Source organism: Neopsephotus bourkii, unplaced genomic scaffold (genome assembly GCF_033783945.1).
Source record: "Neopsephotus bourkii isolate Nb327-2 ecotype Australia unplaced genomic scaffold, CSIRO-AGI_Nbou_v1 NB_659, whole genome shotgun sequence".
NCBI classification, from domain to species: Eukaryota; Metazoa; Chordata; class Aves; order Psittaciformes; family Psittacidae; genus Neopsephotus; species Neopsephotus bourkii.
This window is the reverse complement of record NW_026901158.1, coordinates 7,254,249-7,281,045: the sequence shown is the minus strand read 5'-3', so window position 1 is coordinate 7,281,045 and position 26,797 is coordinate 7,254,249. Positions and strand designations below refer to the sequence as shown.

Sequence of the window (26,797 nt, the reverse complement as noted above, 5' to 3'; positions counted from 1 at the left end):
TTCTGCACATGGCAGCTGAAGACCATCATAGCTTGCTTACAAGATTCTTGCGCTGGAGGGAGGCTTGGGCAAGTAGCCAATAAATGTCTCTCACTTGCCCATGTTTCCCTTTGGAGACAGGGATTCCTGGTTTAACATGGCCAGAGATAGCTCTGGGGAGCAGGATGGAACTGGGGAGCATTGGCATTCACCAATCCCAGGTGCAGCCTGCCCAAGAGGATGCTAACTCATTAACAGAGTTATTCTGGGCCTTTTGGTCCATCTCGATTTCTTTGAGGTTACTGGCATAAGTCCCATCAGCCCAAAAAGCAACAGATCGCTTGTGTTCCTTTATGCAAGAGCAAGCAGACATCCCAGGAAGGGAGAAATAAGAAGGGAAAGTGGTTCCATCCTTTACTTTCCTGCCTTCTGCCCTCATCACCCCCTCCTTGTTACTTGTCCACCCATTTCTTGTGCCTCCAAGAAGACATTTCTGCTCTAGGACATGGTTGTTCTTGGAGCTGTGGAGGGGTCTCTGGGTCTGACTGGGGGTCACTCGGGCTGAGCCCTTTGCCTCTAAGGAGGGCAAAGCTGCTGAGGTCCAGCTTCATCCCGATGTCATCATGTGATAGTTAATTAATTACCTCCCAATGTTTCCATGGCAACTTCATGGCATTCTCTTAGCCCTGATCCAAATGGACATTCTGCACAATTCTGAAGCTGTAGCATCAGCATATTAATAAGACTCACTGACGTCCTTTGCTTTCTGCCACATGGCTGCTAAGTCTAAATTTGAATGACTTAAAAAAAACCCCACATTTCTTAGTAAGCTCCCAGTACATTCTCTCATGTGACTTGAAGGAACTGATCCCAGAAGTCTTCTGCATTTGAAAGGAAGAAACAGGTAGATTCTGCTTTACCTGCTGCTTTTTGCCATGCTTTGACTTTGGGACAGCTGGCATCTAGCTTTTGGTTTTTATTCTTGGTTATTTGGAAGCTCCAGCTTTCATGCAGTCCTTAATTTAATTACTGAAAGAGACAAGTACCTTCTTGTATTTGCTGAACTGGACGATCTTATGGATTAGTCCCTAACTCCTTGTACAGAGGGAGGAAGCTGAATTTCAGTCTTGTACCAGTCAGAGAACGGTTACTCATATTTCAAAGTATAAATGTCCCTTTTATCATTAAACCCTATAACAATACCTACTGATCATGCAGTTTAGTGAGTCTGGGTTTATTGGTGAAAGGATTCTCTGAGCTCCACTTAATTCTCTTCTATTAATTATGCTCCATTCTAGTCACTGGCTGTCTGTAAACCATCTTTTTCTGACCAAATGGAGGACTTAGATATCATTTCTTTTTAAGCCCATTAACACCACTATAGCACTGGTATGTCCTCTCTAGGGGGATCTCAGCTTTCTGTTATCAAGAAATATGCCAGATGCCTCCACATCTTCTCTTGCCTGCACAGATAACCTAAAACAAACCTTTGGGGTCTGAATCTGGATCTGGCTTTCACAGACTGTCCCTTTACCTGGGGAAGGGCTTAATGTGTTGTTGGCACCCAATATCTTGCTTATGTTTTATTGTGTTGCCCCCTTTCTGAAGCCCAGTAAAACTGGGGGCTGATCATCTCAAAGCATCAGTAACGATATATGAGAGCAATTGATTTGATCCCTAACATTCCCACAGATATGGGGCAAGATTTAGCTAATGTATTGCTAGTTACCCACGAGATCTGAGATTTAATTGCAACTTCTTTGGCTTCCAGTCACGGGAGCTGTATACTTATCTCATAGGAAAGCAATTGATCAAATTAATTTCACTTTCTGTTAGCACGGTCACTGTTCCCAGCCGTGAAGGAATCTCATTGAATTCAGAATGCATCTTAGGCTATAGGTTGCTCATAAGTAGGATTCAGTATTTTTAGAGCAATAACTATAGTTCTTTTCAGTGTCAGCTCTTTGGGTCATACATGTAAATTAAACAGTACATTTCTATCCCCTGCTTGGATAGATGTAGCTGTCAGGAACATTATTTCTGCTCATAATTACAAATCTGACATTCATTTCCCATGAATAGTCTCTACTATTTGCTTAAAACTAAGTTCCATGCATACTATTGCTGGTGAATTTTCTCTTATCAGAAATCTGACACAGGAATGGCACAACTATCAAGGAACGTCTTTGAATGGTGGGGAAGCACAAACCTCTACTGCACAAAGCAAAGACCAACCAAAGGAAAACCAATCAAATAAACAAACTGGGAAAAACGCAACCTGTTGCATGAACTGACTGGTAGAGAGAGAAAGATCACGATGCAAGTTAGCGAAAACACAAAGTTACTACTGATGGAAATCAATAGATGTCCCTAGAAACATTTTTGTTATAACAGATGTGTGCATTTCACCACCTTTTGGCAGACAGACAAGGACTAATGCGTGCTTATGTGGCTAGGATTCCTTTTTGCTTTCTTACAGCCTACCCAGATAGTTTCTTTCATGCTCCCATTGCTGGTTCAGCAGCAGATTTCAGTGAATGTGTATTTTCCTCAAGGTATCCAATTCCTTCTCAGGAAACTTGGATGAGCATCAACCGAAACCACACAAATTAAACTAAACCTGAAGCCAAACTTAATTGTCTAAATCCCTGCTGTCACATGAATAACACCACAATGCATTTAGCTCTTTCCATCTTTCTGATGCTATTCTCAGAATCAGAGCCAAAGACTTCAAAGAAAGGTTGAAGTTTCTACAAGACTCTTTTGATCTCGATTGAATCAACATGTTAAGTCTTAAGCCAGATCTGAGTTTTGGACCTGAGATCAGGACTATCTGTCCTGCTCAGGCATGGTTTTCCGTAGTATCATAGAATCATAGAATAGTTAGGGTTGGAAAGGACTTGAAGATCATCGTTCCAATCTCCTTGCCACTGGCAGGACTCCTCACACTAGCCCATGCCACCCAATGCTCTGTCCAACCTGACCTTGAACACTGGCAAGTAAGATTCAGAGAAACACCTACTATTCACCTCCAACTGTGTTCAGGCTTCATTACCCAGCTCAGATGGTCTTACATTCAAACATTCCATTTGGTGTATTATTTGTTTTAAATCCAAACACACACAAGCACACAGTCCACAACATTTTACCCACCTTTTAGTTACTTTAGTTGTTCTGTTTGATAACTCAACTCTCTTTAATTTGGCTTTATCCTTGCAAATTCAGGGTCTATTTGGTTATTGTGCTTTTCCCTCCCCTCCCTCCCTTTTACTGCTTTTCCAGGTATCTTAATAAGATTTTCTCATCTGTTTTCTGGACTTAAATTTTTAGACAAAGAAAGTGTAATTGACACAAGGATTTCATTCACAGCCATGGAAACATAAGAAAGTAAAAGGGATTTTTCCTTCCCCAACTAAAAAATGGACATGTGCATCTTTTAATGCCTCTAAGTTTCCTTGTCAATGTGGTTTCTGGTGCTTTGGCGTTTGTGGTGATAAAGATTTCCCAGTGTTACTGGAAAACCCAGATCCTGAGGCAAAAAGCAAAATGCATGTTTGCATTTATGTTTGTCAAAGTGGCATAGGATTTTGGCTTTCTCTGGTTTAGGGACTCTGTTGAAATACCTTAAAGATGAGTACCTGAAGATTTACAGGTGCTGGTCCTCCAGGGGTTAAGCTCTGGCATCACTGAAGGCAGCAGCATCTGATGCAAGGCATGAACCAAAGTAACCAAAGGGACCAGATCCCATTCTTCAGCAAATGATGAGACGCTACCTCTGGTGAAAAGCCTTTCAAGGTGGAAATCCCAAAGTGAAGCCACCTGAGAGCTGCACCCACCCTCCACCTCTTACATGTCCTCTCACCAACGAGGCATTAGTGTTCTTCTCATAGGACTGCCATCCCCTTCTGTCCTCCAGCAAAGCTTAGCAGAGGCTGTGTGAATAACTCCACATAAAGCTGGCATAAATCTCAACAGAAGAAATATCCTTTATCTTTAACCATTTACTCCCACTATAGGAATAATGGTAGCTCTTTTACATTTACATATAACTCTTGTTTGATTCTTTGCTTTGATTGGTTTTGTCTCTTTATCTTGGCACCTGCATAGCAGAAAACTTTACAGTTCATTACAGAAAATTACCCCTCCCTCTGCTCCTCCCTTTATTTACTCTGCTGCCCCTAAGGAGTAGCAAGCAACACCCCCAAGGTCAAGAGAGAGTAAGGTGTTCCCCTTTTATGACGGATTATAGAAATAACAAACATGCCTGACAGTTTTATACAGCTGCTAGAACGGGTTTAGTTTTTCAACAAATGAAGAATTTCCTCTTTTCTTTTCTCTTTTGTATATTAATTACATTTTACAAATCTCGGGTTTCCCCATTACTTTCCCCCCACTTTTCTTCCTTTTTAATTTTTCCTCTTTTTATTTCTTTTTTCTCTCTTTTATTGTACTTTTTCTTTTTTTTTACAGCAAAAGGATCAATCACCAACATGTCCATGGAAAAGTCCGGGTTAGCAGAGTTTGGCTGTCATCTGGTCCGACTGTTTGAGGATCTCGGTGTTGTACAGGTCTAGAGCATGGTTCACACGGATGATCTCGCTGTTGGTGAGTTTCAGGCGGTGCTTGAGCATACAAGAGAACAGATCCAGCTGGGGCTTCCCCGGGGCCACAGGAGGTGCCAGTCTATTGATTCGGTCCCGAATATCCAGCAGCAAGAGCATGACAGAAGAGGAAGAATAGAACTGCCCGCCTTGCGTGTAGGACTGGTTGACCTGCTGCACAGCACTGCGCAGTAAGTCTGCGTTAAAACGCAGGCTGTAGCCATACACCTGCACATCTGAGATCTTGATGTAGAACTGGCGCTTGGTGGGGTCAGAAAGGTCCACAGGCCCTTGGCCAGTCTCATTACGCAGTAGAGAGGGCAGCCGAGTCCGGCTGCGTAGGTAGATGTGGACAGTCTCAAAAAAGGTTTTCCACCGGTTGCCCAGTAGCAGGGTCCAGTTGTAGCACTGGCTGTTTTGGAGGCGGATTTTCTCCCAGCGTGGGTAGCCGTACTCCCCAAAGGGCATATTCCAGCCCTCGGAGTGACTCCCGCTGAAGGGGTTGACATAGACAAAGAACATAGGGTCCAGGCTGCTGTTGCGCATCTGGCAGATTCGCATGGAGATCCCGATCACCATGTGGATGAAGTCCATCCGGTTCTTGTTGCTCTTCAAGGTGAGGGACATGCGTTTGCGCCACCTGGGGTCGAAGAAGGTGTCCAGGCGGATCTCATTGCTGATGAAAGTGGTGTGCACATACAGGCGAGAGTCCATTTTCTGCAGCAGGTACTTCAGCTCTAGGTCTTGGAAGTCCAAGTCTGTCTCAAAGCTGATGAACTGCTCACTCCGCTCCGAGTCTACATTCTGAGGCTCGCAGCGACCCCGGTAAAGCTTATAGCCCTTGTTGCATGAGCCACAGAGAGAGATATTGGCAAGACTGCACATAGCACAGCTGTTGTTGCCTCCAATGATGCAAGGGATGGGGCGCTGGCACAGGCTGGTGCCACCATGGCAAACGCAGCTCCGTTGGCTTTCCAGAAAGGTCCCCCAGAACCCATTCTCATTGCAGTAGAGCAGAGACTGGACCCGTGTAAGCCATTCCTGTATTGTCCTGCAAGTAGGAAGAAGAAAGCCATTAGCATGGTAGAGTTTCATAGAGTGTTATTGGCATCTTACTAGAACCACAGTGTTTTCAGGGATTCATCTGAAGCAGAGCTCTAGGAACATTGATGCCCTGCTGTGTCTCCGTTTCTAGATTTAATCATTCATCTGCAGTTTAATTCCTTGTTGGAGTTCACAAGCCCTGTAAGAAATAGCTGGAAGTTAGAACTGATCAGCTGAAGTCTTTCTCTTCATGCTGCTCTAGGAGCTGTGACTGGCACAGTCTCCTGCCAAGGATCTCATCAGTTCTACAGTGACAAAGTTCAGCCATGGGAATAGAGCTAATAAAGCCACGCCAGAGGCTGAGGTGCTATCAGACATCACAGGTAAGCACAACTCCTAGGGTAGCACGAGAAAACTCCCCTCCATGCCACTGGCAATTCCTGCATTCTCCAACATAATGGGATGAGGCAAAGCCGATAGTAACCTCTGCTTACAGTGCAGAGCTCAGGAGTAGCAGAAAAGAGGGTGGAAGTCAGGGTGCATAGAGACAGAGCTGCTAAAACAGATTCTCTTTTAAAAGTCCACTAATAACTGACACCTCTTCTCTGTAAAGCAGTTATACTTGCCCATCCTCAGGCCCCATCACTCCCTAGACTGCTCTATCAGCACCCTCCCCTCCCATCCTGCAGTCCTGGAACAACTCCTCTTGAATAACACTGTAACCCATGTTTACCTTTGTATAAGTCCCTTGCAATGCTGTCTTGTGGCCCCTTCTTCCCCCTTCCCACCGCCTCAGGGAAATCTTAGCACAGCGACTCCTTTCTCAGCAGCCTTCAGCTGAAGGCCTTGTTCAGCCACCCTCTCCCTCCCTTTCCTCCACCACCCCCCAGCTAATGAATACTTCATTGTCTCCTCTGGGCAAGAAGTTCTTGGTAGTGCTGCAGTGAGAGGACTGACTAATGACAAATTAGGATTCAGTCCCTGTAGAACGGGAGGAGTGATTATGGACAGAGGCTCTCAGAGCTGGATTAGAGAAATTCATGGCACCTGCATCGCCTGACCTCCGAATAATCATTAAGCTGTAGGCTGTATCAAAGAAGGCATTAAATGATACAGCAGCAAAGAACAGCAAGATGATTAGGGGGAGGGAGTGAGTAAAGGGATGAGAGTGGAAACAGAGGAAAGCACTGGAAGGAAAGAAGTAATAAAGGAGCAGAAGCAGAAGGGGTGGGGGGGGGGAAATGCAGTTAGAAGAAAAAAAGAGAAATGCCACAGGCAGGAGGAATAGGCATGGAGAAAGGAGGAAACCGAAACAGCAGCAACAACTGAAAGACAGGACAGGCAGGAATGAAAAGAAGCAGAAAGAAACTGAGTGAAAGGAAAATAATTAGTGAGGAAAAAGGCAGTGAATTAGCAGGAAAATTGTGAAGCCTTGAATGTGGGAAGAGTCAGCTTTCACATTCCTCCTGAGATACAGGGCTGCCTGGGTCTTTTTCCCTATCCACAGCTAACAGGAGCTCTCCTGCTAATGGAAAAGACAAGGTTGGATGGGGAGCTTGGTAGCAAGGCAGTGACCCTATAAATATCTACTGCAGAGGGAGATGGCAACAGTCCTGATCCCTAGAAGTGCACATGGCTCCTCCTGGTCTCTAGGACAGCTCTGCTTCAGCAGGGAGAGACAGCACAGCACAATGTGTTTGCAAAACACATTGCTGACAGCAACAAGCACTCTCCAAACCATCTCCTGGGGGCTGGACGCTGCCTTCTGCTCATCAGTGAATTTTTGCTCACTTTTCCAGCAATACAAATATTTTTTACCCTATCTGAAGCTTCACAGTTCCCATTTGGTAAGTGCCGGATGCACTTGAATTTAGCAAGGCACTCTGATTCCACATTTCAATCTCCCTAAGGTGCTGTGAGCCCACCTCAATTCCTCCATGCACCTCCTTGAAAACTTCTTTCTTTACTTCTAAGCAATCTAAGCCTGGAGCTAGAGAATCATAAGCAAGAGGAGAATGAACTAAAACCAAAGCAACCCTCCAATATACACACACAGGCTGCTTGGGGTCACTGGCCTGGGGAACCGCTGAAGGGAAGCACAAAGTTCCTGCATGCTGCCTCTTCCCATGGTTGGGCTTGATGACAATGATGAAAATCAGATATTGCTTTGAAGGGAATATCTGCTGCAGCCCCAAACTTCATCCCTAGCTCCCACTCCCAGTGTAAATTGCACTAAGACAAGGAGAATCCCAGGAGCACAAAGAAAATGAAGAGCTGAGCCAGAGAGCTGGGGGCAGAGAGGTGGTAAATGTCCAGCTCCATCAGGTACCCTCTTAGCATCCCTAGCCCTGCCTATAAGGTAAGGGCAATATTTCCCTCATATCCATAGCTCTCCCCATAGCCACGTTTGCTGCTTTTTGGGGAACTGGGTTTCCAGGTCAGGTAGCAATGGCTGCTCATAAGCCTAAGGGTGGTTTCTGAGGTGGGTTTGACAAGGTATTATCAGAGGTGTGTCTGTGCATGTGCTGCCACCACTTTCATACAGCTGCCAACAGCCTCATACAGCTGCATATGCAAATAACAGCCAAACACAGGCTGAATAACTATCATGCCCAGATCCCAATTCCAGCTCTGTGCAAATGAACTCAGCTCTCCTGATTCCCTCTTGCACAGGATTCCCAACATATTTGTGCAGTGCTGGCTCAATGCTTTACACAGGTTTTACATGTTGATAATACCATTGAGTTCACGGGACAAGGACTTCAGGGGGCACAATAAAAATTGGAGTCAGCTGACCATATCCTGTCTGTCTGAGGGGTAAAACACCCCAAAATCTATTGTTCCATCCCTCTCTTACACTAACAGGGCAATCTCAGCTGACATCTTGCAATCGAAACCAGTTATTTTCCTCTTTCTCAGGTCCACTTTGTGGAGGAAGGATGGGAGGAGATCAAGAGAAAGAGGGCTGAGGGTTTTTTTTGGTGGGTATATGTGTCTTAGCACTCAACAAAGACACAAGTAGGACACACACAAAAAAAAAAAAAAGAGCCTACCAACCATCTGCTGATGGCAGCAATAAGGGATGTAATTAAATGAAAATGCAGCATCCAGGGCAGAGCTGGGCATCGGCTACAAGCATGACAATGGGAAATGTGAGAAAATGAGAGAGAGGAAAAGTGGTATAAATTATCTCATTTTGTCTTGTAACTGGGACAGGATAAGAATATATGGAGACGGAGTCACAGCCCTTGAGCTGACAGGAGGTAAACTTCCTAAGACACATCCCTCTGATGGCTCAGTTTCATGTGAATATAACCAAAGGATGTCGGGGCAGAAGGAAGCTGAAAAGAGCTACTTTAACAGCTAAAAGCCAGCAGCAGAGAAGCCATTGGTTTTCATTTTAATTATTTTCTCTTTCATTAAAATGTCATCAGTTTATCTTTCTCCCTCTTCATATCATTGCAAATGTTATTTTGCCTAATATTTGCTACCTCTGTTAGTTCAAAGTGTAAAGTACCAGAGCATGTGAAAGTGAAAAAAATGGAAACTAAGTCTTCAAAGGTCACTGTCAAGCAATTTTACATTCAGCTTTAATATCTTACATTCCAAACCTAAATTAAAAAGAGCTACATCCAGGGAAAGTGGTGACTGAGAGTTATTTTGTGGTGTTTTCTTGCTGGTGCTCACTGGAGACATGGAAACATCACATAGAATGGTTTGGACTGGAAAGGACCTTAAAGCTTTTTCAGTTCCAAAGCCCTGCCATGGGCAGGGACACCTTCCACTACACCAGGCTGCTTCAAGTCACATCCAACCTGGCCTTGAACACTGCCAGGGATGGGGGAGCCACAGCTTCTCTGGGCACCCTGTGCCAGCACCTCAGCACCCTCAGAGGGAAGCCCCCCAGCAATGGTGGGAATGGGGGTCCAGGTAACCACAAAGAGCTGTTTCACCATTTAAAACCTATGAATTGTGCCAAAAAAAAAAACATGTTTTGCAGGCCAGTGCTGGGCTTTCAGATCAGAAGCAGAGGTCAGGTTATATGGAAAGGTGATGAACAATTTTATTTCCTCCTGACTTCAGAACAAATCAGATCTGGGGAGATGAAGAAGCTGATGGGTGTCCCTTGAGACAAAGCTACCGCTTTGTCGTAGATGGTGTCTGAGCTCGTTAGAAAAACAAACCATAGCAAAACAAAAACAGAACCCAAGCAAACAAAAACCCACACACAAAAAAAAAAACAATCAGAAACTGGAGCCAGAAGGACAGATTCTGGTTTTTTAGTTTCAAGAGTAAAAGGCAGGGATTTAACAAGTTCTTTGCAAACTCACCTTCCTCTTTCCAACCATCACTAGCTGCTGTGGAGGTACTTCTGGCCTTTCAGTGTGGCACAGTGAAGTAAAAACAGCTATTTTTACTCTCAGCAGCTGCGAGATGTATTCTTAACTAATGACAATCTGGCTGGAGCCCAGAACATGTAGCAACCCCCCTTCCTTTGGATGTTATTTATATTTTACATCCATAATGCAGCCATAGGTACTCATTCAACATTAATGTTTTAACAGCTGAGGGGTGCTTCTTTTTTTTCATACTTGGAACAAAAACAACAAACTTGCCTGCAAAGAGGTGGTTTTTAAGCAAAAGCAGTAATATTTATGTGTATATATGTTAAAAAGCATATATTTGTAAATAAAGCCATTATAAATATGTATTTTTATAGCCTTTCTCACTATTGCAAAAGGTCACGAAGAATCAGCCTAATTGCCAAAATCCTTACTCTTTCTCTTGGGATCACCACCTCCTCCTTTCCCTGAGGACCATCAACAATAATTGTATTTCTTTTTTCCATTGCTTTTGAATATATAATGCAAGGTTACTATGAAAGAGAGAGGCTTGCTCTAAATAGAACCTTTCCATCCTTTCAAAGCCATTGGCATGCTTGATAAGCATCTGTCATTCTGTACAGTAACAATTAGGAAATTAGAGTATTTCCAGGCTTTAGTGAAAGGCACAGTGAAACGTATACCTCTTCTGCTACATATCTACTGAGCTGCTCCCCTGCCTCACTACAAATGCAGCATGACAAATAAGAAAGGAAATGATAATATGCCTGCTGGTGTTGACTTAAACAAATCAAGCACATCAGTCAGTTAAAAACCCAGCTGCCATCAGCCACTTCATCCTCCTTCCCCCAGATTCTGCAGTATTAGATGGAGGCTGCCTTTCTGCGCGGCTGACTCTTTAAAATAGAAGAGAAATGCTAAAGATGTATTTAGCTGAATGCTTTGCAGCACCATGGTTGGCTGGATATTTGCTTACTGCTGCTTCGCTTTGTTGTTGTTGTGGTACAACTCAGAATCGTGCCTGGATGTGCTTGCGATTCCTCCACCACTTGGCTTGGTTCTAGCCACTCAGCCAGCTGGCAGGAATGGGCCTATTTTAGGAAGTTTTCCAAAGGCTTTTTCCCCCTAATTTCTTAAACTTAATAGATATTTTTTTCCTCATCCCTAGTAAGTCTATGGAGTCTTTGCCCAGAAACATGAGATTTCTTGGTAATTAAAGAGATGTTAAACCCTGGAAGAGTTTCCTAAGCTGTGCAGTGATGAAATGAAAGCGCAGTGTGTTTAGTGGCCAGGGAGCTGGATGATAACAGGGGACAGCAGACAATAACTTAATTTTCTCTTGAATTTAGGTAATGAATGAGATGAAAAAAGAATTCGTTCCCCCCCCAGTATTAACTTGGCCTAATCCTGTCAAGAGAAACGTGCACTAAAAGGCACTTGGACTCCATTATTCCAAGATTTTCTGTGTTACTTCAGACAATGTAGAAAGAAACTTCAAGAGATATTTATTAAAATCTACTGATACAAGTCTCCAAAAAATGACGGGAATCAAACTTAAACTGAGCCATAGGTCAGGGCTGAAAGGAGCCCCAGAAGGCCAGTATTAGATATCAATACCTAATGAATCAATATCAATCCATAGTTGCTGTAGCTGTAATCTACTGAGATTGGTAGGTTTCTGATCAGTACAGGTTTGTAGGTTCACTCTGCATTTTGTAGAAGAGATGTGATTTATTCCAGATGAAACTAAAGCTTCTCTTTCACTCTGGCTATACTCACTGAGGAGCACAACTCCAAAACGGGCTGAAACATCTTGTGCTCTGTATATCCATCTCAGCAGCAAACGGAGGCTTAAAGCTTGACTGTAGTACATGAGGCAAAACTACTGAAAAAGCAGCTTAGTCTGCTTGGCTGTCTGTTGTTAGCCTTGTAATATTCCTGCAGAACACCACAAAATAAGTGGGTGCTCTTTATCTGGGTAGCTAAGACCACACAGAAGGGATGTGAATATATTTAGGTGTGTGATAAAGGTTACTTTACATGTCCAAAGGTTTCAACACAGTCCCAGTCTTTACCATTTCCCACCACACCTCCATGTTAGCACATCCTATACCCAAACACTTAGGCTGTTGGGTTTAGGTCAAAGCACAGGCTTGGGTCCACCACTCACCCCTCACACCACACTCATCCCCAGTGAAGGGTGAAGGTACCTTTCTCTAGGCAGCTGGTGGTTAGGATTGTGCCGACACCGGACACTGAGGCCAAAGAGTTTGCGGGCAGTGCGCTGGATCTTCTGGCGCTGGGCTTCCAGGGAGCTCTGCAGCAGCTTGTAACGGTTCTGCAGATCCCAGTCATTCCCCCAGTGCTGGTGGATGCTCCCAATGGTCAGGAAATGGTTGCTAGGTAGCCTTTTCATGAAGGATTTAAACTCATCTGGAACACACAAAAATGTGGAGAAATACAAAGGTTTCTGAACTGTAACAAAGCTTCAAAGGTTTTCATTAACAGGATGACTTTACATTGAGAGAGGGGAAGTTAAGATCAGACATTAGAAAGAAGTTCTTCCCTGTGAGGGTGCTGAGGTGCTGGCACAGGGTGCCCAGAGAAGCTGTGGCTGCCCCATCCCTGGCAGTGTTCAAGGCCAGGTTGGACACAGGGGCTTGGAGCAAGCTGCTCTAGTGGAAGGTGTCCCTGCCCATGGCAGGGTGTTGGAACTGGATAAGCTTTAAGGTTCCTTCCAATCCAAGCTATTCTATGTTTAGCTGACATTCCTCCCCAGCAATCCCACTAATTCCATGGCTGTTGCTGCTCTTACATGAGAACCAAAACCCAGACAGTATTAGTGTGAAACAATTCATTTAATGCATGGAGAGAAAAAAAAAGGAGAATAAATTCCCTGGGGCATGGGATCATAGTTTAGGGGTTATGAGCAAAAAGCAGGGAGTTGTAATCATTGTCAGTTAAAGAGTTCTCATTTAAATTGTGTTTTAGCTGCTCCTAAAATGATGTTTGCTGCTGAAGTCAAATCACTTTGTGTTAAAATAAGAGGGAAAAAGGGCTTTATAAAAGCCTCCAGAGAAAGGGTTTGGACTGTTTTCCAATGTCCTGCTTCTCATCTTTCAAAAAGACCGTTTGATTCTTCTTTTCTCATTTACTTCTTTTGAAGTTAAATGAGTTGCTTTCTCTAACAATAAAAATAAAATCAAGCAATTTGCAGGACTAAGGTCAAAACTAAATGTGTCGATTTTAGCCAAAGGGAAAAAACTAATTGATCCAAATATGTGTTGTTAAATTTTGGTTTGTGATCACTTTAATTCTGTTTGCTTTTGTTTGATAATGAAAAAAAAGCCACATTATGTTGGGTTTGCTTGAGGTTTTTCCATTACAAAATAATATCTAGAGATGTTGGTTCTGTTCATGACCACCGTTTCCTAACTCAGAAGTAGTGTTTGCTTAGACTCATTATCAGGCTGGAACATCCTCATATAGAAAAACCAGACAGTTCCAACTTCCTCATCAGAAAACAACCCAATTTTTGACATCAGAAAGCTGTGTTTGACACAGAGAGAACTGGAGAAATGTGATGAGTGGACCAACAAAAACCCCTGTGAAATGCAATAAAGATAAGTACAGTTTTGAACCAGGAGAGAAAAATCCCATGCATCAGTATAGACTTTGAAACAACCAGTTGAATAAGAGCTGCTAGAAAGTTCCCTGGGGGTTATGGCTGGCACCATGCTAAAGGTGGGTTAACACTATGTTCTCACTGGAAGCAACACAAACTCTATACTGGGCTAAATCCAGTAGGCTGCAGAAGTTAATACTCCCCTCTTCTTGGTATTGCTAAGGCTGCATCTGCATTTCTGTGCCAGCTTTAGGGCCACCCAATTAGAGATGGGTGTTGAGAAGCTGGGAGCCCACAGCAAAGGACTACTGCGGTGGTCAAGGGCCACAAGTCCTACAAGGTCAGGCAGAAGAAGCTGTGCTTGTTAAATCTGGTAAAGAGGCCAAGGGGCAACCTAATTACAGCCTACAACTGCTTAAAAGGTACTTACACATATGAAGGAGAGAAACTCTTCTTACTAGAGACAGTTGATATAACAAGAAGCAATATCTTGCAGACTGAGCACTTCAAATGATTTATTGAACAACTTCTTCACTTGGAGTTAATGCAGTACTGGAATGTGCTGCTCAGAAATGTTAAAGAACACTAGACTGCTAAACAGAACCGTGGCTGACCTGATCTAGTACTGCTGGTGGTAGCCTTACTTCTATAAAGAGGTTGGACTATAGCCCTGCTATACACTCCACAAAGCATCCAACAAGAAATGCAGCCACCTTTTCCTGTAAGTTATCTACATCATTCTTCTTCCTTTCCTAATCTTTTATTAAAACTTCTTCATCCCATTTTCAGAAGAGAGGACAATAGCCAGAAAATGAAAGCTTGAAAAGGCTGATACCTTTTCAATAAAAAGAAATAATCCATAAAACTATTGAAGAAAACCAGGCTAGATAATTTACAGTCTATCATACAAAGCTTGTGGATATTTGTCTAACAGATTTCCTATTATTCAGTAACTTGCAGTTCATGCTTAACTGCCTAACAAAGAATACCTCTGTGTTAGTCAGTACCATCGTTACATAGATGCTAAATGGATGTTTGTATCATACTCATCACATGGTGAAACTGAGCACTAATAAAACTAATCACCATCATTGCACTATCGAGATCCACAGGAGATCTGCTTGTCTCCTTTCTTTCCCCAAGATACTGGAGAGATACTTTGTTTTTAATAATCTCCCAGGTTTTCACTCTTTGCAATGCTGCTTTCAATGCCCTTCTCCTCTGGAAAAATGATTCTCTCCTCTTCAGTGGTCTTCTGAAACTATCATCATGTATAATTGCTTCTGTTGACCATGCTGATTACTCCCGGTACATTTCAGCAGTAAAAGTCTTGCATTCACTTCCCGCCCCTTATAAATCAATTTCCTCAAAAGCCTGTTTGTGCAAAAGACCAAGCTCTTTTTCCCTCCGATGATGAATGTGCTACATTTTTCATAGAGACGGGTAAGGGAGAAATTTCAGTGCAGTGTGCACATTTTGATACTGCAGTGCAATGTTGGGGGGAAAACAAATGAGCAAAGAAAGCTGGCAGAAGAAAAGCTGGATGGGGTTGGTTTTATAAAGAAGGGAGTGTAAAAAGGAAAATACTTTCCACAACGAATAGTTTCTTCATGTCTCCAGAACTCTCTCTGGAGCTATCTCAAGACTATGGCTGCATGGGGCTAAGTCTTGTGCCTTTCTGGGAATAGTTCATTCTTAACCCTGAGACTTCCCAATTAATTAATCCATCTGTTTGCATTTGGGTTTGTTCTATTTATCTGCTCAGAAAGTGTTGAAGATGGTCAGGACTACATCTCCCATAATCCCATGGATCCTCTTTGTGCTGAGTCACCCTGTCCCAGCAGGCAGTCCCATGGCAATGACTCAGCATCACAGATGGTACAGGCCAGAGGGTCCAGCCTCTGGAGAGCCTCACAGGGAAAGGGAAACGGCCCCATCAATCATCTCTTTCAAAAGTGAAACTTTAGTTTCTCCACTGCTTGTCTTTTCAGTTGAAAAAAAGAATCACTTTTCCATCAGAAAGCAATAATATTGCAAAAAACGCGAAAACCAAATCCTGAATTCTAATCAAGACTGCTTTAAAACCCAGAGTCACAGCTCTAATGCAGAAATTTTTGGCCAGCCATACTAAAATGTCAAGAATAAGGTAATGTTGTTTTTCTCCATTTACACATGAGCAATGAAGCACAGGACCGAGAGCTCCTGAGCTGACTTAAAGCAGCATCAGTTCACTGCAGCCTCCTTGACTTTGAAGATACCATCCCAAATCACACCACCTCTTGATTTGCCCTGCACGATTCCTGCAAATTGACAGAGGAATCCAACACAGATCAGAAACAGAATACAGATCTTTCAGGCTATCTGCAGCTTCCTGCACAAATGGTATTTGTTTTCAGAGCACTCGTGTGCCTTTCAGCCCATTTTATTGGAAAAGCCTTCAGATGTCATTAGAGATTTCTTTTCTGCTCTTCATAATGAAGAAAATCCTCTAGTTATTGGGAATATTTATTAAAACTAAAGCAGCAAAATACTAATACTAGAGTCTTTTGTGGTAGCCACTTTCATCTCCAAGGATAAGTTCACGCATGATGCAACAAAGTGATGAATGAGATGCAGCAGCTTTAAACATAAAGATAATCACTCCATCTAGCCCTGAAAAGCCTCCAGCCCTGGATGGAATATGGCTACAGCACAGCAGAGAATTGCACTGCAATGTGTCACTCTAACACAGCGAATGAAAAACACCTTCCCCTGTTGAAATCTCAAGGGGAGGGAGACTGAATATAATTATCTTTGTTTAGATCTAAGTCTTTGCTTAGATCGAGTGCAACAAGTACAGAATGTAACAGTAAAACAATCACTTTGGGACTGTAATTCTTCTCTCTTCATAGGGCTCTCCCCTTCTAAGTGTCTGGGTTAGATCCCCTGGGAGTGTAAACGGGTTTGATGAGTGGTGGCCATGTGTGGCTCTTGAGCATCTTGCATGAAGACCCTGTGCCAGAACTAACAACACGTAACTAGTGGCAGAGCTGAGATGGCAGCTACTGCCAGGAATCTTAATTTGCGTAGTACTGAGCAAGCAGAAGCTTCTGAAAGCATCATTTCTGGTTTACTCTTGGGTACCTACCCCATCCATGAACCTCACAGAAAACCACTGACCTCTTCCACTAGTGACCTGCTTCTGGAACTGCCCCAGCCTTGTGGATCCCCATAGTGTAGAGGTGGATCTTGTCAAGACAGCAGTCAGCCTCGCGTCATTAACTACTACTCTAACTTTGCTCAGATGAGCATCCAGTTGACAGAATGAGCTGGACATAGGAATCTGTACAACAGCAGGCACACCAACAGGGTTCACATATCCAAGAATGAAGCAATCCTCACCAGCCCACTGAGGAAGCATCATAGGCCACTTCATTTCAACCTTTAAAAGGATTGTGGTGACCTTCAACATGAAGAAAGAAATTGCAGCTGGGAGACTTCTGAAGAAGAATTGAATGGAGCTAGATGGTCCCTTCCTCATAGCTTTCTTTCCTAACATGGAGACCTAGATAGTTATGACCATAATCATTAAAGAAAATGAGCTGGACAGTAGCTGGCTAACACTAAGTGATGTGAGCTAGCACAGGGATAAGTTCTCAGTTAAGTTCTGTTTAGTGCCCATGTGGCTTCAGGATAAGGAGACCACTTGCTAAAGACAAGGCTATAATTGCACTGGTATGGCTGCTCCTCAAACCCTTGAGGATGCTTACTGCCCAACTACAACAACACACCTACAATGGGTGTTGCCAGCATCAACATGGAGCAAACTCCTCTGACTCCCCAAGGACACACTGGGAGAAAACAGGGGGAGAATAGAAACATTCACATCAATGGACACTGGCACTGTAGGAGAGAGAAGTAATTTTCCCTTCTCCTTTCTCCCTCAAATGAGGTGTCATCTGGCCTGTGCTCTCTCTCTCTGAATTGCCTTTCACCAAAGCAGAATAAATCATTCATGCAAATCTGAAAAGCAATTTCTGCATCATTCATATTGTGGAAGTTTCTCTGTAGAACTATTAAAGAGAGATTCTGAGGTGGTTTGGTATGAAAAATCAGATTTTTAATCAAACAAATGCTTCCACGGAGAATATCCACTTACACATAGAATTATGTGTGGTGTGTGGTTTTACCTGTGTGTGTAACAGAGAAAAAAGGCACTCCCTCAAGACTAGCATCACATTTTTGGGGTCAATATCCTTTACTTTTTTGTCTAAACTGGAGCACTATATTGAGAGAAGAAAAGACCCTGAATTGGTATAATCTGACATGCTTTGCTTGAAACACAAGTTTTGCTCGATTACCTGAATTCTCCAGATCTTTATAGGCTTCTGTCCAGGTCTTGCCCATGTTTGCTAACGTGTACTCCATGATCTGGATGTCAGTGATTGGGCAGTTGCACTGCGGGAACTCCTCCGCACACTGGCAGCCACACTGGCTGTTCCGGCAGATGTACTCCCCTTCGCCATTGCACATGATGTAGCTCAAGGCAGACTGGACAAACTTCTCCTGTAAATACTGAGGGAAGATGATCTGGAGACCTGGCATAGAAACAAGAGGTGGGGATGTGGGAAGAAGAAAAGAAAAAGTCATTTCAGGTACCTGTTCTGCTTTCAAAACGTGTTTCATTAACAGCTTGGGAAAGTGATGCTGAGGGATTAAAAGCTGCTGGGATATTTCTCTTGAAGCTGTCACAAGTAAGGAAGGCGGGGTACAAATTGCACGTCTCCAGTGCAAGGAGTGACTTAGGTAAGAGTAGAGCCCGTCTGCTCTGTGAGAGAAGGGTAACAAGTAACTCCCCTTTCCTCAGCACCGAGTGTATCCCCTTCATCCCAGTCCTGGCTCCCAGTATAGTACAAAACAGCTGAATGCGAAGCCACCTTTATTCCTAGGTGTAGGGGTTTTATACTTTGCAACAAAATGCTAGTTCAGAAGTGATGAATGGCATTATGCTGTTCTGACCTGTTTTGAGAGAGACTAAACAGGTTTTGTACCACAGAAACAAGGAAACTACACACTGAAGGAGAAAGAAAACAGAAGAAAGGAAAATAATACAAGGAAGGATTTAGAAAAGGCCCTTGCAGAGTTAAGTGCCCAGCTTCCACAGTATAAATACAGGAGCTGGGTACCTGAGTCTTTTCAGCTTACTCCCTGCTAGGAAGGCTACTTGCCAAATCCTATAAAAGTGCAAATGGATTTAGTGCCAGTGGTTGCAGTGGAGTTCTGAAGATTTACATTAGTGGAGAGCTCCATCCCCATATCTTTTTCTCCATCTGAGTGTTTGTGTATCCATCCATCTATGCAGGCATTAGTGTAGGTGGACGCTTGCTCAGGTACCAGAGGACATGATAACAGTTTGAGTGTTTGCCCTGTGTGCAGTGTGCTTGTTTTCCCAGCCTGCCCTTTTCCAGTCCCTGTCTCCAGGCTCCCTACAGATATCCCTGAGGATCCACAGCTGTTTTCTTCTACCTGGTGAGTCCCGTTTGTCAGACTTAGTCAGTGTCTCTGGTGCATGAGGCAGAGATGGCAATAACTCTGAGAGAGCATTCACAGGAAGCCTGGACCAGTTGCCTTCCTCATAAAAGGCCAGGGGTTTTGGAAGAGCAGATACAGGAATTTATGGCTTGAGCAGCAGCACTGAACTCCGGTGTAATGAAGGCACGCAGGTCAATTACCCATCTGTTGATGTTTCCATTGTGCTGAATTATTGTATCTGTTGCTGACAGCTCATTGGAGTGGAATGAAAATAAGACAATAATTCAGAGGATGAGAGTGTACAGGAAGGGCAAAAGGGGCTGTGACTCCTTTCAGGAGTTCAGGCCCATCTCTGTGATGGGTCATGGTCACCCGAAGCAAGAGGAAAGCAGTGGGCTCTGCCCTTGGGACTCCCATCACCCTTTTGTTTTGGTTCCACAGAGATACCTCAGCCTTGACAAGGAACCTTTGGAAGACCAAGCTCAGGGGGGTTCAGGAGGCTATTGAAGGCACAGGGACCTCTGCTTCCTCTCCACTCCTGCTATTGCCAGGGCTCATGACGATAGCAGGAGGCACATGGCAGTACCATGCCTGGTGGCAGCAACTTCCCTGTTGTCTGACTTAATCCACAGCAGAGCATGGAACGGTGGCAGCCACCAAGCAGAATGAACACAGAACAACCTTCAGCAGGAGAAGACATTTGTGACACTTACACAGGGGTTTCAAGCCCAGCGTTTGGAAGCATCATGTGTGCGTACATTCTGCTCCCTTTTCTGTGGTGCGTGAAAGGGAGGAAGCATGCAATGGGCTGAACCCCAGTCTGCAGCATCCCTGTGAACACCTCAAAACTTGTCTAATGAGATCAGCATTTTGAGGTCATTTGGGCTTTCCTGAGATGTTTCTCAACAAAAAGCTCAACTTTCCTTCTGTGGTCTTCAGGAAGCACTGGAGCACAACCTGTTTTAGGGATTTATCTGAAGCAACCACCACACAGGGATGGTCCCTTTTCACACCTTCACACTGATGTTAGAGATGGTCCCACCTGCCAAGCTCCAAGAACTTTCCTTCAGGATGGAAAGAAAGTGAAGTGCTTCTGGAGAATGGAGATCTACAAAAGGGGTTTGGAGAGCCTGAAGGCTGTTGTGGACACTGAGCTTGCAAGCTTGCAAGAGAGGGGGGTTGAAGTCCTTGATGTGCATTGATCCTGTTTATTAATGGTCCACGTCCTATGAATAAATCCTTCCACTCTCTGGTTCACAGAGGAGCAATCTGCCCTGGCCTCAGCCTTTAAATATGAAACCCAAATGATCACAGGTTCTCCTGCTCACCTTATTTTCTCTTTGAATTTTAAACTGACAGGCTGTTTGGTCCCAGCTACAAATGAAAGTGGCTTTAGAGTTAATTGGTGCTTTCCTGGACTGAATGCGGGTAAAAAAAGGCAACTAAAGTTTCAGTGAAAGCACTGCCCATTGCAGTGGTCAATGATTGTGTATGTTAGCACACACAGAAATGCAAATACCCAATAACTTCCAAAAGATGGCACAGGCTCATCCTGCACTGCATACTGCCTCATGCGGATGCTTGCTTTTTGCCCGTAAAACTTGTGTTTTTTAATGAAGCTGTTCCAGGATCTTCTCTTTAAGAAATAATCTCAGATTTAAAAGGCAATCATCCCTGCATACACTTAGCACCAATTCAAAAGAACACTTATATATAAATACTGAACTTTAATCAGGTAAGCAGCTCTGCTGGAACCCAGGCAGCTAATTGTAGCATTTAACAAGCAGCGTATATTCAAATATGTGCTTAGACCAGGAACTAGTGACACACAAATCCAGCTGCTCATCCAAACACAAGTGTGCATACTCCAAAGCAAAAGCCCTAACTTTAAAACTGCACATATGACTCAGAGATATTCCAGCCAGGAATTTCTTTGTGGAAGAAATCTTTGTTAAGGTTACTGATAAAGGAACCTCATGTCAGCAGCTGAGCAGGGGGGCAACTTTACAGGCCAAGATACTGGGACCACTTTCATGGGATGAACACCTCAGCCCAAGCCAGTATGCATAAGGAATGGGCTCATCCTGCACAGCAGCCTCAGGAGCTGATAAGAGATGCAGAAGGTAGGTGTGCTGGTGACAAGCGTTAAGGTAACATTGATCAGAAGGAGGGATTCTGCCACTGTGCATAGCATGAAGTTCCCCTTTAAAAATTAAGAGCATCACAGATTTAAGTTTGCCTTAGATAACTACAGGCAGAATATGAAGTGTCTCACAAGGGGATGTGTCCTTAATTCACCTAGAAAAACTATTAGAGAGAGATGTTTGCCTTTGGACTGTATATAAAAGGCTTCCTGCATTAAAAGAGGTAAATTTCCCCAGCTCTAAATTGGAGCTATTTGAAACATTTTCCACAGAAGAGTTCTCTGTTGAAAACACAGTTTCATTGAAGCATTTGGTGAGAGCATGTTGACTCCAAAAGCACTTTTGACAGCGAAAGGTCTAAATGCATTTCTTTTCTACTTCATTTTGTTTCACTGAAAAGCTGGACTGTTTTGTGTTGTCATTACTGCTCTGCTCATCTTGGCAAAGGCTTTAGTATTAATTGTAATGCAAATCTTAATATTCTATTACCACATTTGATGTAACTACCTAATATGCACTATTTCCTGTTTAATGTCAGAATCTCTGGAATAGCACAGAAAGATTTTACCTTGTTGAAATAGTGCCATGTTGCAATATTGACATATACTGTCACAGTGTCCAAGAGGATATGCCTCTGGAATTTTAATTTTCCCAAACTTTTCAAAGTGGTGCATTTTTTTTTCCACTCAAATATTCAAATTTCAGCCTTGGACAATTTTCCAGGGAACAAACTCCTGTTTCCCACTAGACCACTGCAGAGCTGTTAGCATCTTCCCCTCCTATGCTTCAATTTACTCCTTTCCCAGGCAGCTCGTGCATCAGCCACACTGGAAGCAGGGACAGAGGGATACAAAGTGCAAGGAAGTGCAGTCACCTCAGAGATACTGTCCCACCACAGGTTCCCCACCATCCCTTTCAGAGAAGCTGCATCACCACACAGCCCTCCTTATGTACAGGATAGGGAACCTGCCTCCAGGTAAGAAAAAGGGAAACCTAAGCTACTGTGATATGTGCTATGTGATAATATATATACTGTGATGTACCTGTACATATACTTCAAGCACAGATGCAGACACATGCTGGGTCCATGTGGATACTGGTTTATAAATTAGTGATGCTTTCCAGTTTGTGTAACCATAGGTGCAGAACCAGACACCCTGCACTGTGCAAACCTCCAGGTCCTCTCCCAGAATCTCCAGGCTGGCTGACCTTCCTGAGCCCTATGTGCAGCAGGAAGGTAGCTTAGCTCTGGGTCTGGCCATTGCACCTCCTAAATGACACATCTTTGAAGCCACAACTCTCAGGGCTGGGCAGCAGCAAGTGCAGAAGCAGACATTCTCCCTGTCATGAAGAAGCTGCTCTTTTATTGAGCCAGCCTCAGAGCTGGAGTGACATGAAGGTAGAAACATGGATTTCTGTTAGCAGCTTATGCTCAGCTGCTAATCAGATCAGAGGAGACTCGGTCACGATCCATTACCTGCAGCCTTGTGACTAATTCCTAATGAGGCCTCTCAGAGCAGAGGAAGGATCCTGGGTAATTATCCCAAGAACCACACTTCAGATTAGGTGGAAAACTCAGGTGCAGCTTTAAAGGTCACTTTGTTCTATTAGGAGGAGTTCTTACCTGCCTCCCTGTATACCTTAGCTGGATCTGGTCTCTCTTCACTGGATTATGCAACGTGTGGTTGACCTCTGAGGTCCCTGTCTACTCCCATCAGAAAACACAACCTCATCCACCTTACATACCTCATCTCTTAATTTTTCCCTCTTCCTCCACCTCCTTTCCCCCTCTCAGGCGCCTTGCTTTTTCTCTCCTTTTGTAGAGTCAAATAGCCGATAGGGATGTATTGATTCACCTACTTATCACTTTGTCTGCCTATAAACCCAGCTGTCTGCTTATTTAACTGTTTACCTAGTTATCTGATGTGTCATGCTTGGGTTTTCATTACCAGCAGCCATCATTGCAGTATATAAAAAGCCTCAAATCACTTACTGTTAATTAGGTAAGAACCAGAACTCAGTGATTTAGATAATCACAGGAATAGTGAAAACAACCTGCCTATTATTTTTAAAGGAGAATAATAACAACAACAACAATATATCCACAACATGACTCAGTAAATGAAACCCACTTTCTGTGTAACCAAGATTAAAACAGCACTTGCCAAATTATACTCTATGCGGAAGATGTAATGTAGCCCATTCATCTGAAAAATTAAAATTGGTGCAAGTACAAGGATTCCAGAAATAAAACCAGATGGGCAAATGAGCAATTAAATCCCACATTTCCTTATTTTGTCAAAAAACTTAGGAATAACCTCAGTAAATTACACACCCAGTGAATTTCCTCCTTCTACTGAAGTTGACTTCTTGCTAACCAGCATGTATGTATGTATTAATTCAGTTATGACCTCTATCTGTTGGCTTCTGGACCAGCTCCCCAACTGGGACTGAAGCCATGGCTTCTAGCATCCAAATAAAACCTCTATGACTTTGCCCAAAGATTATGGTCATTAGAGAGTCCCAAAAGCTGATCTGCAAACCTCTTACGCAAATCAGCAATTTGGGAGGGACAGAGAGAGACGTGGACAGAATGCTCCTTCAGCATTAAAGGAAAAGGTCACATGTATTTATATTGGTGGATGTATTATATGCATAAGTCCATCAAAATTGAATGACAAAAGACACTTCAGTAGGTCCAGCCTGCAGTTCTTTGTACCTGTAGCTCAGTCCCTGTCAAGCTCTGGCTTTGCTGTGCTGAGCATCAGATGAAGCCACCAGTCTTGCTTCAAGGAACTTACAGTGAAGGCAGCAATCACAGCAGAGGAGTTGAAAATGCTATTCAAAAAGGTTTCTCCCCCCACTCTAATTTCATCCCCCACTCCAAGCTCTATATCCATCTCCCTTATTCCTGTGCCCTACCTTGCAGGTGGAGTTTGCTCTCAGTGCTTTGCAGAAGGACAGAACTCACAGAGTCCAGATTGTCGTAGCTGTTACAGCCCAGGGGGCCAGTCCGAGTTTCTGTTACCTATGGAGGATGTAGAAAACAGAGAGTGTTCCCTTTGATTGCAGCACCATAACTTCCCCAGGCAGTTTCAGACCTTGTAATATAGTGACTCCTTATCAGCAACTGATGCAATCCAAAATACATCTCCCCTATCACAGAAAAAAAATGCCCCACATTCAACAGACACAGATCATGTTTGGCTTACTCAAAAGTGGAAACAGAGCAAACTGTGTCTGCTTGCTTTATGGTTCTGCATATTATTCTGGCCTTGGCAATGAAGGCCTGCAGACTGATGTTTCTCATAGAGGATCTCCATTGGAGAACATCAGAAGCCAGTAGAGGAATTATTCCCTGGCTTCTCTTATTGGAAAGCAACACACAGAGATGGATTTCCAGCCCACTACGGTGCCTAGTGCTTCCAACAACGTATTTGCACACCATCCTTGTGCTGAGGATTAATGGAGGCACAGATGACCTGCGGTGCTGTTGCTGTGGTGGTTGCTGTTGGTTTCCAGACACGGAGGAGCGCTGCCCTTCCTGAATTCACAAAGGATGATTATCTGCTGTCACTGTTTCAATATCTCAATATGGTCTCCCACCCAAAAGGGAACACACTCAGCCATGAGACACCACAGAGCTGAAACCTTTCAGAAATGGCTAACAATGATGACTCCATCCATATCTCCTTCCCTGGAGTGAACTCTGCAACAATAAAATCCCTCCCCAGTATAGGATGATTGCTTTCAGAGAAGGCAGCTTTTGTCTGCAGAGCTATTTTCCCTATTTTGTATGCTCTGAGCAGCTTCCCTTCGGTCCTGCTGCAACCCTCAAGCTGTGTCTCAGCCTGTTTCGTTCAGTAATGCCACACTGAGTTTTTCATCTTTTCTTGTAGTAAATTCACCTGAGATATGTTCACCAGTCTTACACCCGCAAGATGAGAATACTCCTGGGTTGGATGTGGTTGTCCATTTCACAGAGCTGCCTTTCCCTTCCAACTTCCATCTCTGATCTGGATTAGCTGTTCCCTCTCTCCCTTCTAGAGGTCAATACCACACATAGTGGAAGTTTCCTATCCTATACAACTATCACACTGAATCCCCCCTCCTCTTTCAAGTTATTACTCACCCTAGGGAAATAAATTCTTCAGTAAGGTCAATAAGAGAACAATTTACCCAGGAACTCAGTGCAGGAACAAAACAACTTGTGATCAAAAAAAGACATCAGACTGGACTAGCAAAGTCCTTCCCAAATCCCTACAGTATTAGTATGGGCACACAATCTTCTCTTTTCCCAAGGCAAGAGACAATACCTTGATTGCTCCGGTAGAGATCTGGATCTCATGGAGTCTCCTCATGGTGCCATCACGGTCTACAAAGTAGGAGGAAGCAAGCTGGTGCAACGCTTCAACGCTCTGGGTAGCATTTCCTGACTTTCTGTCGAGGCGGCTTTTGTCCATGTACATGGTCAAGGCCTCCTCTCCTGCAGCAGAAAGAAAAGGAGGAGATTTCAGGCTGCCGTGGAGGTTCATCTGAACAGGAACGTGGCACCTAGGGAAAGAAAAGTCCAACACCTAAAGCACTTTTAAATGCATCCACCAGTACCAGAACTTCACTGTAGTTAGTATACAAGACCCTTCTTCTCTATTCAGCCACAAAGGCCAGGACTACCACACTTGTAGATCAGCTCCACTAAATCGAGCAGATAACATTCTGGATGTTTATTAGCCAGCATAGCTTTACCGCAACTGCTGGAAAGGATTCAGAGCACTCATCCCTCTTTAGGAATGCTTTTCTCTGTGGGCAGCACCCCTAGAATGATGTACGCCCAATGGGAGAAGATGTCAATTTTATGCAGGTGTCTGTGACTTGATATCTGGAAGGATTTACTTTGATTTAAGTTGCCACTAAGACATAGTTATGTAGGTGGGTACAGAGGATAAACGCTAGATGCACCTCTTCAGCTTCCAGTGAGCATTTAAAAGGATAAGGGCAGGGAAGTGAGTGAAGGGGAGCAATTAGAGGAAAGAACAAATAGGAAAGCTAATTTAAAACAACCACTGTTTCTGCTTTACTTCCTCTCCTAGAGTCTCATTCAGGGAATTTCAGTGGAGAGTGAAGAATGTTCTATGAGGTAAGAGACAAGAGGTGATTTTGAACCAGTAACCACAGAGTTATTGAGGAAGTGAAGCAGCTAATACCAAAGAGCCCCAAACATCCTAAACATCAGCAGAAACCTGAACGTAACAAGAGAGATAAGAAAAGGACATAAAGCTGAGAAGCAATATTTACCTAAAAGTTCATTCTGTGCTGGATGAGCCAGACTAAAATCCAGCTCATCCTTAACATAAGGCTGGCACTACAGGAGGCGTAAAAGGGTAGAAACTTATCCTGCACCCTTAACATGTGAAGCTCTGATTTTAACAAAGACAATAGACACCCACGGTAGAAATGTGCCATTTCTACATAGCTCTCTTAATGAGAGGAATGACACTTGTTCTCATTTGATAGATGAACCACTGATGAATACATCGCCCCTGGCAATGA

At 43.6% G+C, this 26,797-nt stretch overlaps 1 protein-coding gene across 2 annotated transcripts in view; it reads right to left on the bottom strand.

The window, feature by feature from the left end:
* Positions 1-3,941: 3,941 nt before the first annotated feature.
* Positions 3,942-26,797, bottom strand: part of BRINP1 (BMP/retinoic acid inducible neural specific 1) — an 86,535-nt gene continuing 63,679 nt past the window's right edge. For both annotated transcript variants that reach the window (XM_061352927.1, XM_061352928.1), the window contains 5 exons: positions 25,564-25,733; positions 24,170-24,275; positions 17,933-18,169; positions 12,178-12,400; positions 3,942-5,631 (listed from right to left, as the gene is read on the bottom strand). In XM_061352927.1, coding sequence (XP_061208911.1) covers positions 4,491-5,631; positions 12,178-12,400; positions 17,933-18,169; positions 24,170-24,275; positions 25,564-25,733 — 1,877 coding nt within the window. In that variant the 3' untranslated portion in view covers positions 3,942-4,490. The remainder of the gene's footprint in view (positions 5,632-12,177; positions 12,401-17,932; positions 18,170-24,169; positions 24,276-25,563; positions 25,734-26,797) is intronic.